This window comes from Betta splendens, chromosome 9 (assembly GCF_900634795.4).
Source record: "Betta splendens chromosome 9, fBetSpl5.4, whole genome shotgun sequence".
Classification (NCBI taxonomy): domain Eukaryota; kingdom Metazoa; phylum Chordata; class Actinopteri; order Anabantiformes; family Osphronemidae; genus Betta; species Betta splendens.
In genome coordinates, this window is record NC_040889.2 from 27903461 (window position 1) to 27920503 (window position 17043).

At 51.4% G+C, this 17043-nt stretch overlaps 1 protein-coding gene across 1 annotated transcript in view; it reads left to right on the forward strand.

The window, feature by feature from the left end:
- Positions 1-5632, forward strand: part of prodhb (proline dehydrogenase (oxidase) 1b) — a 6541-nt gene extending 909 nt beyond the window's left edge. The window contains exons 2-13 of the mRNA XM_029163781.2: positions 1530-1564; positions 1651-1788; positions 1864-1928; positions 2008-2124; positions 2209-2282; positions 2844-2925; positions 3210-3302; positions 3379-3525; positions 3592-3767; positions 3844-3942; positions 4013-4101; positions 4632-5632. Coding sequence (XP_029019614.1) covers positions 1530-1564; positions 1651-1788; positions 1864-1928; positions 2008-2124; positions 2209-2282; positions 2844-2925; positions 3210-3302; positions 3379-3525; positions 3592-3767; positions 3844-3942; positions 4013-4101; positions 4632-4822 — 1306 coding nt within the window. The 3' untranslated portion in view covers positions 4823-5632. The remainder of the gene's footprint in view (positions 1-1529; positions 1565-1650; positions 1789-1863; positions 1929-2007; positions 2125-2208; positions 2283-2843; positions 2926-3209; positions 3303-3378; positions 3526-3591; positions 3768-3843; positions 3943-4012; positions 4102-4631) is intronic.
- The last annotated feature ends 11411 nt before the right edge of the window (positions 5633-17043 follow it).

Below are 17043 nucleotides of genomic sequence, written 5' to 3' on the forward strand. Positions count from 1 at the left end.
GTCGCATGAAAAGGGACGCGCCTGTTTCGCCCGTGTGTGAATGAGCACAATCAGCAGCAGCCTCTTGTCTGATGTATTTTTATCACGAGCGGGACATGAGCGGTCACGACCCGATTCGGTGGCTCACTCACCTCGTCTGGATCGGCTCCCTGACCCGGAGAATTTCTCACTTGTTGAGAATCCCGTCACATGAGGCGCACGAGACAGCGGCCACTGATCTGGGAGCTGTTGTAACGCGTGCGAACCTCCTGCGAGCGCTCGTGTTTCACAGCAGACACTTATGTCCTTTGAGCTGCAGCGTTTTGGCCCATTTCGCAACTTCACAGTCAAATCAGTAGTTTCTCATTTTCAACGCCTGATGCGATTGTCGCATTTGCTTAGTGTGTGTTCGATAGTCAGCCACAGGCCTGACCTTTAACATGTGTTTCTAAAGGTCGTGGGTGCGAGCGAGCACGGGCGCCAGGTTTGAGTGTCCACTGGTTGCCTGTTGTGCAGACTGACAGCGTCCACGTCTCCGTTGTGTTACCGCACTGACGGGTGGAGCGCTCCTCTCCCGTCACCGCCTCCACCCGCGCCCGTCGGCAGCTCAGTGGACGCGTGTTTCTCTGCCGTGTCACTGGTAACAAGACATCGCTGCTGGCTTTGATATTCCTTCAAAGAGGTATCAGGCCTCTAGAAGGCTTTTATTTGGCAAACACACACCTTCAAACCCGCGGGTGGAGGACAAGGTGCGTTAACGCCGCCTGATCTCGACAGCGGGCTCTGACAGGAACACCAATGATCTGTCAAGCTAGCGAAAACAACATTCGTCAGTTCTTTGCGACTGAAAGAAGATATAAGCACGAGAGGCAGGTCCTGGATTGACGTCGAGAGCGTGATACTCGCGATGCAGCCGTCAACACACAAAGGCGTCCGCGCTAAAAATACAGCCTGGATGTGATGAACGCAGGCTCGTTCACGGCTAGAGCATTAACTGACGAGCAGTGCAGTCTTCACTGCCTGTCACACTCATGATCAGAAATCACACAATTTAGATTTCTTGCAGCAGATCTAAACTAAACCTCAGTGACCACTCCCTCCATTAAACATAGGAGCAACTCAGCCGTGTGTGACTTTAAAGGCCTCAGCTGCGACCTGTGATTGGTTCTGTCCTTATTTGTGTCCTTATTTGACTTACAATAAGCCTTTGATTTGATTCCCAGTCAGCGTGGCCGTTGGACTGGAGCTGCTGCCTGCGTGCGCTGGTCCTGAACCCAGCGCTCATGGGTTTGCTGCCGGGCCACAGCGCTCCGGATGCACCTGTGACCCGGGACCCTTATGGGGAAGCGACGGATGGATGGGTCCTGCTGGGTCCGATCGGCGCTTCCAGTGATGTAACTGGAGCATCAGCAGGCGGCGCTGGGTCACTGAGCATGACGTGGCCCGGTAGCGTCCGACTGCCACAAGGCCACGCGTTCGGAGGCCGGCGCCGGAACGAGTCACATTAACCAGACGCAGTAACTCCCTCTTTTGTTTTCTGCTCCCTTTAGCTCGTGCACATCTGCTGCAGAGAAGGAGGGCGGAGGTGAGCTGCCTGGTTCCACTCTCATTCAGGGAACGGGCCTGTGATGTAATCAGAAGTAACAGGCCGGCGTTGCTTTGGCTCCTCAGGCGAAGACCACGCAGACAAACAGAAGCAGTTCGGAGACCGGCGCGAAGGGGTGACCGGAGCTCGCACCTACTTCTATGCCGACGAGGCCAAATGCGACCAGCACATGGAAACCTTCATCAAATGCATCCAAGCATGTGGTAAAACATGCTCCAGGCTGAACCCCCGTCCTGTGGTTGAGTTCCTCACATTAACACTGACTGTGGTCTCTGTAGGTGGGACTTCAGTGGACGGCTTCTCTGCCATCAAAATGACGGCTCTGGGGCGGCCCCAGTTCCTGGTAGATTGAAAGGTCCAGTTTACCTGATGCTGCTGTGAAACGCGTGCGCTCCACTAACGCCATGGATCTTTTCCTGAAGCTCCAGTTCTCAGAGGTGCTGGTGAAATGGCGGCGATTCTTCACCTTCCTAGCGTCGCAGCAGGGCAGCGGTGGCGTGGAGGCTGTGGAGCACAGGCTGGAGCTGAACCAGCTGCAGGTGCTTCTGCTCGTCTCTAGCGGGCCACGTGTCATCGCGCCATCTGCCTGATGCGTTTTACTGCAGCTCCTTATGTCCGTGCAGGAATTCCTGAACAAACTGGGAGCAAAAGGCGACTTCTATGACTGGTTTAGTGGAAGGAAGGAACAGACTTCAGGGTGGGTGTAAAAGAGCACGTTCACAACCTTTAAGGAAAACCAGTCAAAGCTATAATGATGGTGACAGCTGACATGGATACTGGGCTTGGGTCTGTCACTGCATGGTAACGGTGGGGGTCCTGGAGGAACCGGCAGAGACCAGAACCGAGGGCTGCAGGCGGCGTTAGCCACGGTCCTCCTGCCATGAGTTATGGTTTAGTCACATTACTGCATTAGGAAACAAACACTGGTCAACATGCAAAGCATAATACACATTTATTATTATCATTATCATTAGTGATTCTCTCTTGATTTATGCATTGTCATAATCGCTTTCACAGAACAATGCACAAATTGCTTGTTAGGCAAAAGAATCACTTAGGTTCTTTAATATTATGGATGATGCTTTTTAGCCAAACTCTAATTTCTCTGCAGCATTATAATTTTGTCACATCCTCTAAAATGAACCCTGTGAAATGTTGGTGCATTTCTATTCAGAATTCCGTTTAACCACAGGGTTGAGTTTAATTAAGAGTTGTCTTAATAACGGTTAAACTCACCTCCTGTTCTTTGCTTTGCCAGAACCATTGACATGATTGACTGGAACAGCCTGATAGACGACAGAACCAAGATATCGGAGCTCCTGGTTGTTCCCAACGTGGAGGTCAGTGTCTGGAAGTCAGTACCGTGTGTTCACATGATGTGATGGTGACATTATGTGTGAGGACCTGGATGTTGGCTTCCTTATTGAGGTGGATGCTGGAGGAGAAGCATCTGTCCTCAGTGAGAAGCACAACAAACCGTGGAGCTAAATCTGGGAAATTATCTTTGACATATGAACCGGGATGAAACGCAGCTGAAGCAGGGATGAGCTAATAGGAATCCCGCTGTGTGATATTTGGCTCATCAGCGCCTCGTGGTTTCACGCGTGCCTTGTTTTTTTCCCAGCGAGGTGAGCTGCAGCCCCTGCTGGCAGCGTTCACAGTGGAGGAAGAGAGGCAAATGAAGAGGATGCTGCAGCGCATGGACATCTTGGCCAAGGTGAGGCACAAAGGGCGATATATGCCGCGTCGCCATGGCAACCGCAGGCAGGAACTAACGGCGTGTGCGCCCCCAGCACGCCGTGGAGAACGACGTCCGCCTGATGGTGGACGCGGAGCAGAGCTACTTCCAGCCGGCCATCAGCCGGCTGACGCTGGAGATGCAGAGGAGCTACAACCGGAGCAAGCCGGTGGTCTTCAACACGTACCAGTGCTACCTGAAGGTGGGGACGCCCAGCCGGCAGCCATGCGTCCGCTTCAGAGTGTGACGCTCCTCCTCTGCGCCGCAGGAGGCCTTCGACAACGTGACGGTGGACGTGGAGCTGTCGCGGCGCGAGGGCTGGTGCTTCGCTGCCAAGCTGGTGCGTGGGGCCTACATGCATCAGGAGCGGGACAGGGCCCAGCAGCTGGGCTACGAGGACCCCATCAACCCGGACTATGAGTCCACCAACAGGACGTACCACAGGTGAGGCTCCTGTGTCTGCTGAGCTGCAGCAGCAGCAGCAGCACGCGCACTCGCTCGCCTCTGTGTGCTGCTGCAGATGTCTGGATCACGTGCTGGATGAGATCGCGCGCCACAGGAACGCCAGCGTCATGGTGGCTTCGCACAACGAGGACACGGTGAAGCACACCCTGAGCAGGTACGTCCCCCCTGTCTGCACTGCTGCTACAGCCCCTCGCGGCCTCTCAGCCCCTGTGTCTGTCGCTCAGAATGAAGCAGCTGGGACTCCTGCCCCGGGAAAACAAGGTGTACTTCGGCCAGCTGCTGGGCATGTGTGACCAGATCAGCTTCCCTCTGGGTGAGGACAGCGCACGCACCAGCGCACGCGCCCACGGTTTGACACTCACCTTTGTGTTGCTAACGGGCGCCCCGTGGCCGCGTGGAGTCGGTCTGCTGCTCGTAGCGTGACATATGAAGTCAGACACCTCGCTATCGACGAGCTGCCGCCTCACAGCACTCTGTCTGTCAGTCAGAGGCCGAGGCGAGTGTCGTCTGTGGCTGAAGCAGCCTCGGAGCAAACGGACACGTGTGCAGAGCGACGGCGTCTGTGGAACAGGGCCCAGCAGCAGTTCAGATCATATTAATGCCCATGAATAGCGTCATTTTGTGATGCGATGCCTCGTTAGATCCACGTCGAGCAGCTCTGATTGTGACTCACACAAACTGAGGGCGTCCGTGGAACCTGCAGGATCCATTTGTGACGCGCAGCGCAGCTCAACCTGCGAAATATGTGTTTTCTGAAACCGTTAATGAAAAGATAGAGAAAGTTCTTTCATCTTTGAACAGAAGTCCTGAATAAATGCCTTTCTCGTGTGCCTCCCGCCCCAGGCCAGGCAGGCTTCCCCGTCTATAAGTACGTCCCCTACGGGCCGGTGAACGAGGTGATGCCCTACCTGTCTCGCCGGGCCCAGGAGAACCGGGGCTTCATGAAGGGGGCCCTGAAGGAGAGGGAGCTGCTGTGGAAGGAGCTGAAACGCCGGCTCGTCTCTGGGGAGCTCCTCTACAGACCCCAGTACTGAAAAAGCACCAGAGGCAGAGTTTTTTTGCCTGCTCAGGGTGACGGCTGCTGCTGTGACTGTCTGCTCGCTACACGGCTCTCTGGGTGGAAACCTCCCGTTCGCGTCTGTCCAGGAGCCGCATTGCACAGGCTCTGTTTCTGGATGCTCCTGTCTTCTTCTGTCTTCACGCAGCCTTTCGGTTCCTCGCTGGCGCTCAGCTTCATACTGTTCTATCTGCATTCCTCATTTTTGTCCTGTCTCTATTGTGTACGGAGCTCTGACATCCATCATGCGGGCATCTTTACTGCTCCAAAAGGACTCTCTAAAATGTCAATGAGACTGGGCTGGGAGTCTGTTTTTATCACCCCATATATCTCAGAAAGGGACAATAATGAAAATAACAGGCTTGATTTAAATGGTACTAAAGCAAACATCCATATTCCCGTCCTGCATTCTGTGTCTTTTGACTCTTGGACGGCTCCAGAGGCCCCAGAGGAGGCTTCTCGCTACACTGAGCGTCTGAGGTTGTACTGCCGCTTTGGAAATGATGCCTATTTATGAATCAATGAGAGCGTTTGGCTCCTCGACGCGCATCCGTCCCCGTCCAGGACGCCGGCGCTCTTGTTAATGCATTTAGCGCATGAAGCTTTATTCTTTGTCACTGAGCTGTGACGACAAAACATGCAGCTTCTCAGACGCTCGAACGCTTTGGGTGACTTTACTTTATTTTGTCTTCACATTTAGGAAACTCACAAGTTGCATTTTGTCCTTGTTCCATTTCCTGAGCTGACTCATCTGAAAAAATAAATTGTTTTGTTTTTAAGGGCAAAAGGTGGACATTTATTAAAATAACCTGTAAGCACGCTTTGTTCTGGGTTTCAACCCTGTGACATGTTCTACTTGGATATTGATGCATCATTAGTATTTGAGTCAGAGGGCAACGGAGCTTCGTGATAATTACGGCCTTGTCATTTTATGAGAGCCGTTGCTCTGTGGACCATCATTTAATTACCCATGATACTATGTTCAATTCAGATCACACAAATTGGATGCATTAATCATTAGTCAGTAGAAACTTTAGTGGCTGTGAAGTTTTACGAGGCAGGGTTCCACAGAGCTGTCGCCGCTGCCGTATATCGCTTTAATTAAGAGTTTGGATGGAGATGTGCCTTTGGGTGTGCGTTGGCCAACAATCCCGTCCTGCGTGGCTTCAACTCCGGCACCAGTTCCAAGTCAGTAACGGAGCCAGGACACGTAATCATCCACTTCATGTGGCGAGTGTTGACGTTGTGTTATGCACCATGCGAGGGAGGACCTGAACCAGTCCACTGGTTCCATTGGTTGCTCTGGTGCCTTCAGTGGGACCACACAAGAGTCCAGCAGGTTCTCAGACCTCCACTGCCTCATGTTCTGCTACCGGTGCTGCCGCGAAGACGCCCGGCCTCGTTTTTGTCAAGGCCTCTGTTCTTCCTTCAACGCGGTGGAAGCATTTGCTGGCCGCTTTCGAGCAACGCTGTAATCTCCAATCAACACTCGTGCCAAGAGATATGAACGTAAGCAGCGCGGCTGTTGTGAGGCTGCGAGGAGCGTTGTGCGTTTTCATCTTTGCACAGTAAACGAGGAGATTACCGGCTCACGGTGCACGAAACGCAAAGCTGGACTAAAACAAAGCCTGTAATCACAAGCGCTGATGAGGAGACCATGCTAAAACTCCTCCACTCCAGGGGGTTAACAAAGGTTAAAGAAATAATTTTGCAGGAGAAAGATGATTAATAAGTCCTCCTGTGAAAAAGGTTTTTCCATTTAATCCTATTTTAGCTTTCACACCAGAGACTCACTGCAGTGATAGTAGCTCTACTACTACTACACTGACTACTGCTGACCTTCCTCTGCTGTCTCACTGCCACCATAACATACTGTTAGCATGGTCTCAATCATCCATAGGAACTCAACCTTCAGACACTGGCGTTCCAACATAATTGCGGCTTCATTTCTACGTGGACGGTCAGAACGACAAGCTGAGCAGGACTCAGTCCACTGCCAGTGATCACAGTCAATATTTTAGGAGAAACTTGTTAACTCTCTGGGAGACGCTGACATTTCCCCCGTGAAATAATTGGCAGCGCTTTACAAGAAGGTAAACAGGAACGGCGATTAAGTCCATCTGCTCCAACACAATAACGAATCAACAGCAAGGGCTGAAGTGCAGCACGTAGTCGACCCGTAACTGGGATGAGCTCAGCATTTAAATACGACTGTACCTTCAACTGGACTCCAGCCAGCGGCCTGTTAATCTGAAGACTCCAGGACGCGGCCGCCGACTGATCGAGCAGCACACGATCCGCAGGGAAACAACTGAGAACTTCAGTCATCCTCTGTGTGTAGAAACACGTGTGAGGGACCACTGAGCGAACCCGACCCCTGATGTGGGTCCGGGCCGGCTCCTCAGGAACCCCCCCCGTCCACCCCCCGGCCGCTGTGATCTCTGACGTGAAGCAGCCAGTAAACAATGAGTTGTGAACGCGGCAGATGGGACGAGCGATGACTAATCTCATCGGCCCAAACCGAGCAGAACGTGGCACGAAGGATCAGAGGACGGGTTCGTTTGCTGTCCTGCGCTTTGATTTCACACACCGCCGTCATCGCTCCGCTGTCAAACACCAATCACTGGAATCAGCTGTCGCGTCTCCTGAGTGGCTGCTTGTGGCAGAGCATTGTCACTTTCCACAGGTTTTGTGACAGGCAAGGATAAAAAATGCAAATAACATATCTCACGCCTCGCACATCACTGAAATTAATTTTTATATTTTTCCCCTCCAGCCGGTTTGTCACCACAGACTGGCTGCTGTTGGCTCTAATCTGGTTTGGAGGCGAGGAAAGCTGTCCAGGAAGAATTAAAAACACAATGGCCACGGTGGCGGCCTCCCAATGCGCTCCCTCACGTTCACCAGTGGAGGTGGATGAGTGGATGAGGGGATTTCTTGCAGTCTGCAGTCTCTCCCCCAACAGCTAAAGCTTTTGTTCTGTGCCAATGAATGGCGCCCATGTATTATAGATCATTAAACCACTTTCATCTCCACCCTCTGAGACGCACGCTGTTTTGCCTCTGACAGTGACAGTGTGTGTGTGTGTGTGTGTGTGTGTGTGTGTGTGTGTGTGTGTGTGTGTGTGTGTGTGTGTGTGTGTGTGTGTGTGTGTGAGCAAAGCCAGCACCCACATGCAAAACCACATGCAAACAAATGTGGAAGCACCACACTCCCAAATGTAATCACTGCTGCACAGGAAACACACACACACACACACACACACACACACACACACACACACACACACACACACACACACACACACACACACACACACTCACATATCCTTGTACTTCCCTAGCCCCTCACCTTCAATCATCACAACTAAAGGCAGACGTCTGACCTTTGCTCTGAACCAAAACTCAACCTCAGCCCCAAAGTCACATCTTAACCCTCAAACAGGCCTTCAAAAAGTGAGGACCAGGTGGGAAAATATGTTTTTTGGTTCTCAAGTACAAGTACACACACACACACACACACACACACACACACACACACACACACACACACACACATCTATCAGTCTGTGGTGAGAGATGATTTGGAGTGGCTCAGTGTTTTGATCATTAGTTTGAACTCACGGAGAGCAGTGGCGGTGAAAAATGACTCTGCTATCTCATGGCCACCTGCTCTTTTAATAAAAGAAAGAACAATTCTCCATCACTGGATGGATTGGCTACCTGATGCCAGGGGAGGAAACTGTGTGTGTGTGTGTGTGTGTGTGTGTGTGTGTGTGTGTGTGTGTGTGTGTGTGTGTGTGTGTGTGTGTGTGTGCGTGTGTGTGTGTGTGTGTGTGTGTGTGTGTGTGTGCGCGTGTGTGTGTGAGTAATACACTGCTCGCTTCTGGAGTGCAGACATCACACAGCAGACATGTTAATGCATCAGACAGTAGAGAAGATGAAGCATTCGACTCTTAGTGGATGAATTTAGATAATTAATTTGGATTTATTATGGAACGTTGAAACGCTACTGTAATTTATTGCCCTTTTACTGTAGGTGTAAATAAATGAGTGGCTGTTGAGCAAAAACTGAAGTGTAAGGATTTTAAAATTGAAAAAAGAAAAAAATAACATTACACACCATTTTATGAAGTCAACCACAAAATGAAATGACAACAGAAAACAGCTGTTAACTGAGAACGGGGTAGAAATAATCTCCACTTTCCTCCGTGAGCATCTCTGTCCGTTTGCTGATGGAGACGCGCTGCTCGTGTGTTCAGGATCCGATCATCATGAACGGAAGAGGGAACATTTACCTGATGAGCGATGCCGAGAAAACAGCCGCCGGTGCTCACTCTGAGCTCACAACCGCTCAGTGTTTGAATTCGCTGGAATGAAGCGGAGCTGCTTTTAACTGAAGAACAAACTGAAGCATGTTAGACTCAACCTCATGACTTCAACCTGCTTCCAATCAACACCTACAGGAATTCCTCCCCCTATTCATCACCAGCAGTGTTAGGAAAGAATGAGAGTTAATTGGAAGTGGATACATTTTGACCAGACTTTAAAAAACATATTCTAACAGCATGAGACTCAGTTCTTTTACTGTGTGTTCACCTTTGACCTGCTCTGACTTCTTGTCAATAACTATGATCTGTGTAATTTAGTATTTCTCAACATTGTGAGTCATTACATCCACATTTCTTCCACTTTTTGTGAAATGCGAATGCTTAATTGGTCAGAATTATTGGACAAAATTTGCATAAGTAAAAGCACAATTGCTGCGTTCAGTGAATAAATGGAAACATCAGATGAGGACCTTGGTGTGAATGGAGCGAAAGTGACACGGGACGCTTCCATCAGAGCATGAACAGAGCTCACAATGAATAGAGCTGAAAAGAGGAGCGCGAGGAGGTGAGCGTGGAGCCGTGTCAGCAGTACTCACTTATTTGATCGCCCTCCAAATGGGAAATGAATAATTGCTCTCTTTATTTGGGGACGATGAGTCACACAGCGCCTCCCCGTTCTTACACAAGCGCAGGGCGAACGTGAGGGGGCGGCCGGTGAGAGCAGCGATTTTCTGGATAACAGAGCCAAGTCTGGCACATCTTCATTGATTTCCTGCTCTCCCCCGGCGTTAGTGGAGGCTCCCACTCGGCTCCGAGGGGAAGGGAGGGGGAATAATGGACATCTCATCTGTTCTCGTCCAATGTTTTGGACACCCACATCTTCACTGAGGCCGCAGTCGCAATGTTTATAAGAGGTGAGGAACCCACACGTATGTGCCTCGTCAGACGCTGAAGGCAGCGAGCAGCGCCGTCCCTCCGGTGGACGCCAGGGGGCAGTAGCGGTCTTCACGGCCCCGCTGTGAACCTCGACCCAGCTGTGTGCGAGGAAGAGATCCTGAGCAGCATCTTCTGCTCCACAATCCCCGGTCCTAAAAAGCCCTTTAAAAGGCTGCATGGAAATTCATCCCGCTTTCAAACTGACCTATTTTGGGAGCTTGGTTACTTGGCTTCTCTCGAATTTCCTTTCCTTTTTTTTAATGTTTTTTTTTTCCTTCTCATATTCCATCTTATCCTGACGAGGATTTTGAGAAGACAGAGGAAATATTGGCAAGTTGCTGGAGAAGATTTAAACACAAGGAACGAGCAATGGCTTGAGACAGTCTGCGCTAAAAATAAAACCATAATTCCGGATATGTCTTTTTTTCCCATAAATTACCTAAAGAACATATGGCAGCTCCGCACCCACACACACAGAACCAGAACGCTTCTGCCGTTTCACAAAGCTCCTTGGAAGTCCCAACGCGCCACCATCACGGGTTGAACGCTCTCCACATCCACTGCCATCAATGTAGTAAACACAGTAATCCCCTCCTCCATGTTTTAAGGATTAATATCATCTTTATTCATAAGCGCAGCGGAAGACTGCGGGTACGCTTGTGAAGGGACGCACGCGTGCATGCGCGTGCACGAGAAGAGGAGAACACGCGCACCAAGTGACGTCCGACACGCGTCCTCTTCGTCTTCCAGCGATGACACGTTGAGTGGGTGGCAGATTGATTCGGTCCAGCGAGAGAGAGAGGGGAAACAATCAAATCAAAACGAGGACGAGCGAGCGAGCGAGCGACAGAGAGAGAGAGAGACTTTGACTTGATGGATTTAACGCTCATTCAAAGGGACGGACTCATGACACATGGGAAAGAGATTCACTCTCCCTCCCTTTTATCTGTGGAAGTACTTGTGTCTTTTCTACAACTTACGCACAGACACGGTTGTAACACCCACCGACCGTCTTTGCTCCACACTTGCATGCGTGCACGTCGTCCTCCCTCTCTCTCCTCCTCCTCTCGCTTCACACAAGGCTTCGGCTGCAGTAACGAGCCCGGGGCATTAGTGGGGTCCTCGCTCTGCAGGACTGAGCTGGAGGAAAGGTTCCAGAGCACCTCTATCTGTCCGATTGCCTGCGTGATAGAGGAATAAAGCTGTCGGGTGTGTGTGTGAGGGGGGGCATCATCACAGCAGCCTCCGGGGGACCAGAAGTTTGGCTCCCGGGGTGTGATTGTGTGGCTCTGATTTCCCTGCATGCTCAGGACCCAGACTGATAAGACGCAGGCAAAGAGTGGAGCCTCCAGATGTGTGTGTGTCCGTCAGCCTTTTTTTTCACGGCAGCGTGATGCTGAGTGAGGTGTGTGTGTGTGTGTGTGTGTGTGTGTGTGTGTGTGTGTGTGTGTGTGTGTGTGTGTGTGTGTGTGTGTGTGTGTGTGTGTGTGTGTGTGTGTGTGTGTGTGTGTGTGTGTGTGTGTGTGTGCGTGTGTGTGTGTGTGTGTGTGTGTGTGTGTGTGTGTGTGAGTTTGTCCGTGGAGTCAGGCGAGGATTACCTAGCTCTCATTATAAGTCATGGTGAAGATCATTATGGCCTGGACCCCCCCCCCCCCCCATCCCTCCCCCCTCTGCTCTGAGTCACACTGTAGGCTGCAGCAAACAGCAGAGGACCCGTACTGTACATGAAACGGGGGCTGTCGGCAGGGAGGCGGCGTCTCCATCAGGAGGAATGCACCGCAACACGGACTATTAGTGAGGTAAACACATTCATCCACCGCTCAACGTGGGCAAACACCACCGCTGCTGTTGTTTCCTCTCAGCGAAAACCACTTACAAGCCGCACCGGCGCTTTACAAATCTGCCTCTAGGAAAACTCTGTCGCTTCCAGAGCCCTCACTCACGCCCATTGTTCTCAGCGCTCGGTCCCATGTGAGCATTACACAGCAACTAGCTCACCCCTTCATCTCACTGCCTGCATCACTTGTATTGATCCCAGATGGAGGCTGCACAGAGCAGCTGTCTGTGCTGCGTATGGATCCACTGCGTCCTGTGCAAACACAGTATGTTAACAGTCATTATGTGAATTTATTTACATTACTGTTGCCATTTTTACTGCCATAATAAATTATATAATATTATTCTGCTTGCAATGCACTTTGGGTAATAGAGTCACATGTATGATTGCTTCAGGTTCTAAAGATGGCAGCGATCAGGAGGTGAGAGAGAAGCTGTGTCTATGCACCTTCCAAATTCTGACCCGGTTCCTGTTTTTGTTTGGGCGACACCAGCACACTGGCCCGGTTCAGTGTGAGACTGGAAGGTTGCAAATAACAGCTCCAGTAGCGGAAGTGGGGCCGCGGCGCCGTGAGATCTGCCGAGCAGCAGCGAAGCACAGGCGGCTGTCAGGCCACAAAGCAGCGCTTCCCCCTTTTTCGCTATTTGTCAAAAAGTAATCTTAAAAAGCTGAAAACTGTCATCGAGTTCTTAGTGCAAGATGAAATATAGTCTTTAAAAGTACAACCATATTATTATTCATGACTGACATCAAATCACATTTCACCTACATTCTGCAGTTGACTGAGGAGAAAGCGGTGGGCTGAGAATGATGTCGTCTTAAACAGTTGTGAAGTTCTGATCGCTTCGCCGCCGCCCAGAGAATAATGAAACCCGCCAGCCCACACAAACAAGACACAGGAACACTGCTAATGCGCCGCGTGTGCTTTCAACTGGCTTTAATGAAAACTCCAGCGCGTGAACGCGCTCTGGCTGCGAGCCGGTGGAACCTTCTTTCGTAACGCGCTGAATCTAGAGGACGAGCTGCAATCAGTCATTCATGCAAACGGAGGCTCCAGGGGACGTGATCAGCGAGCGGCTTCCAGGCCGCTGTTTAATGCTGAGCAGCAACAAGGACAGCGGAAAACAAACGCCTTCTCGGCTCTTTAAATACCGATTTGCTGCGTCGCATGTCACATAAGAGGAGGAGGGAGCCCAAAGGGCAAAGAGGAGCCGGCTGCGATGCTTATTATCTGCGCACGCTTGACAGTGACACATAGAGACGGCCCCGGACCCAGTGCTTTAAGCTGCGTTTCCCACGCTTTGTTCTCCTCCTTCACAAAGAACTCGGAACCTCTGGTGATGCTGGCGCGGCTCCAGGAGGGAGCGATGAGCTGTGGCCGCAGGATGAGACTATTTCCTAATGTAAACAAAGGCGTCGCATCTGTCACTGTCTGCGCAGCCGCCTCAGTCTGCTAACGCGCAGCCGCCAAGTGTTCACCGACACGCACGCTCGCACAAATTCATCTCCTCCGACGTCCCAGTTCACGCTCGCTTTCAGCTGTTTAATCACAGCGGTGGATTGTGGGATACCGATATAAAAGAAATGCAGAACAAACAGCGACACCGAGTCCGGGTCCAAAACACACGCGACCTTGAGCTGCAGTGAGAGGTGAACTGACCCACTCGGGCGTCAGTTCCCGAGGTCAGGTCTAAGTTTTCTATAATCACACACACACACACACACACACACACACACACACACACACACACACACACACACACACACCCACACACACACACACACACTGAACTAATCTCATCATTTGTAGCACCTAGTGGAAATGAGTCCCTCCCGCCATCGCCAGCTGTCAAACGTCCCTGAATCTATTACACATCTACCTTTCCTGATTCTAAATGAGCATTTCCTTTGCTTCTCTGTGTTGCCGGGTGAGGAGAGGCTTTCTTTATTTATTTAGCTGTCTACAGCTGTAACCTGAAAGCCCACTGAATTAGTTATTTTTACTCTTTGAAGCGGGAATCTAAGCCGACTGATCGGGTCGTGCTTCTGGAAACGGCTCTGACTCCAGATTTCCAGAAATGTTAAATTCTGGGCTTTAAAAAGTTACAAAAGACGTGTTGATTCCGATCGGCCTGCGGTGGATCCCACACGAGGCCACAGCAACAGGTCGCTGTTGCTGTGCGTCGAGGGGACGTGTCTGTTTCCAGCGCCGGCGTCCGTGGCCTCGTCTTTGTTAACTATTAGCGTGCGCGTTCTGCCCACACCGTTCCCACTGACACGTTGTCTCTCTGCGTTCACATGCGTCTTTCAGTGACTGACGCCGATGCTAACTTTGGAATCACATTAGTACCAGCCTGCGACTCCTCTTTCTATATGTCCCCAATCTTTACGCCTGGTTTATTTTCCTCATCCTTTAACGAACCGTACTTCGTCTCATTATTTCCAGCGGTGCACACGCAACAGCAGGTTTGCTATAAAAACACACTGCATCAACGTTTGAGCTGAGCTGATGCTAAACGTACATGAAGGCATGTCAGATGTATAAAATCTGTATCCGCTGTGGCTGCGAACAACACATTGACGGAAGTGCCTCGTTTCCCTATTATAGACGATGCTGAGACTTTAACAACGCAAAACAGAAACTCAAACGACCTAATGATGCAGCTCACTAATTAAAAACCAGAGTCCTTGCAAATAGGAAAAACTGCCTGCAGCACTCATGAAATGCAGCATTGGTGAAATGTTAACAACGGCTCTGAAATGAATAACTAAGCTGCGTGGCATGTAGGAGGAACCTGACAAAAAGTTACGCGGATTAAAAGGTCATCTGCTGCCTCGTCTGCAGTGGAGTGGAAGCAGCTGAGCTGGAGGAGCGAAAGGGGAGCGAGAGAGGGGCGAGAGAGGAGCGAGAGAGGAGCGAGAGGGGAGCGATCGAGAAGCAAGAGGGGGGAGAGAGAGAGGAGCGAGAGGGGAGAGAGAGAGGAGCGAGAGAGGAGCGAGAGAGGGGAGAGAGCGAGGAGCGAGAGAAGAGAGGAGCGAGTGGGGGGAGAGGGGAGCGAGAGAGGAGCAATCGAGGAGCGAGCCCCCTCCTCCAGGACAGCAGGACACCGTCCATGTCAGACCTCAGCAGCTCCACATTATTATTCCTCCCGCTCCCTCTGTTCGTGTGGGACACGGCGGCAGGTGAAAGGTAGCCTGGCATTTAAGCGTTTGACACTATTAGTGTTGTGTGAGTGAGCGTCAGGGGTGCGTGGGCGAGCGCGTGGGCGGGGCTTCCGCTGGGCCACGGAGCAGATGGTGCAGATGTGCGTGGGTGCTCTGAGGCCGAGCGAGGCCGGGCTCCTCCAGCAGCTGCGTGGAGGTCCAGGGCTGCGTCTCCATCTCGCCGCTGCCGGCCTCGGGCCAAGCTGTGAACACCCGCATGTTCAGCGAGCGCTGGCGGGCGGCCAGGACGCTCGCTGAGCAGTTTACCTCGGTGAGAGCGCAGGCTCTGAATCCTCGCGTTGCGTTGCTCATCACACGGTGCCGAGGAGGAAAAACAGGGTTTGTCAGACGGCGGTGAAAGCCATAATCACGCATACAGTGGAGTGGAGTCACTGAGTGTGAGTAAACATCAAAGCTGAAAAAATCCCATCATTAATAAATATATGAAGCAATTACTCCACAAATCAATTATTCATTAATCCGCTGAAGTAAGCACCCGAGCAATCAGCCTCCTGCAGTCAGTCACAGCTGATCCACCGCCAGCATCCAGCTCGGCTCCTTTGCCTCCACGCTGCCCTTGTCCCGTCTGGAGGAGCAGTGCAGGAGGAGCAGCGCAGGAGGAACAGCTCAGAAGGAACAGCCCAGGAGGAGCAGCTCAGGAGCAGCAGGTCAGGAGAAACAACAGCGCAGGATGAACAGCTGAGGAGGAGCAGCTAAGGAGGAGCAGCTGAGGAGGAGCAGCTGAGGAGGAGCAGCGCAGGAGGAGCGCTGCAGACGGGCGTCTGACACTCCTGCCCTCGGGGCGGCCGCGGGCGCTGTGCATCGTCACTCTGCGTTCTTCAAGGATTGTGCTGCAGCCTCTGTCTCCACTCAGTGCTGGCGTTTCCAGGTACTGTACGCGCTGTAATCAGCCCTCACAGTCGCAGGTAATTTAATGGCAACGAACCGCCTGCGCTTCGCTGCGTCTGCGCTTCGCTGCATCTGCGTCTGCGCTTCGCTGCGTCTGCGCTTCGCTGCGTCTGCGCTTCGCTGCGTCTGCGCTCCCTCCGGGCCGAGCGTGAGGCTGCGCATGCGAAGGAACGAGCACATGATGCAACAGGATGACGCTCACATTTCACAGCGTTCCAGTGAAAAACACATCCACAAAATGTCTACTCCTACATCTGTGTCTGAAAACAACACAAAATATACAGTACGTCTCCATGTTTCAAGAGACGCTTTTATGAAAAGACTTTTTCTTCACATGCAAAAAAATTGGGTCTGGATAAAAACCCAACCGTGAACCTGGAAATCACAATGGTTACATTTCAAGAATAGGTTCTTGCATCATTTCACAGAAAAATAAAAGATTAATCAAAGGTTATTTAAATTCCTTTAATGTTTTCGACACATTATTTAACAAAATGCAATGAAATCTACTTATTCGTCTTATACAGACGAGTTCATTTATGATGCCCCTCTCTTTCTCCCCCTCTCTCTCTCTCTCTCTCTGTCTCTCTCTTGTTTTGTCATGGTTTAGAAATGCGAGCCGCTAACGATGGAGGGGGAGCTAGTGGTTGTTGCGGCCACAGATGTGCCTGACACTGACGCTCCTGCAAAAGCTCCCTGTTCACAGACACAGACTGACAGAACAAAGCAAAGTGTCGCAGACGCAGACGCAGACGCGGACGCAGACGCAGACGCGGACGCGGACGCGGACGCAGACTTAAGTCGCGTTCGTTAGCGATGAGTCAGCTGCCTACATGTAAGTAGGACAAGAGCCCGACAAAAACATGCCAGAAAGGGTTTGTGTTTGTGTTGATTGCAATTAGAAGGAGTGCAGCGACGGCGCGGACACTTCCAGAGTCAAATAAAGTTCTGGGAGCGAATCCGCAACCTGCCTCATAACTGC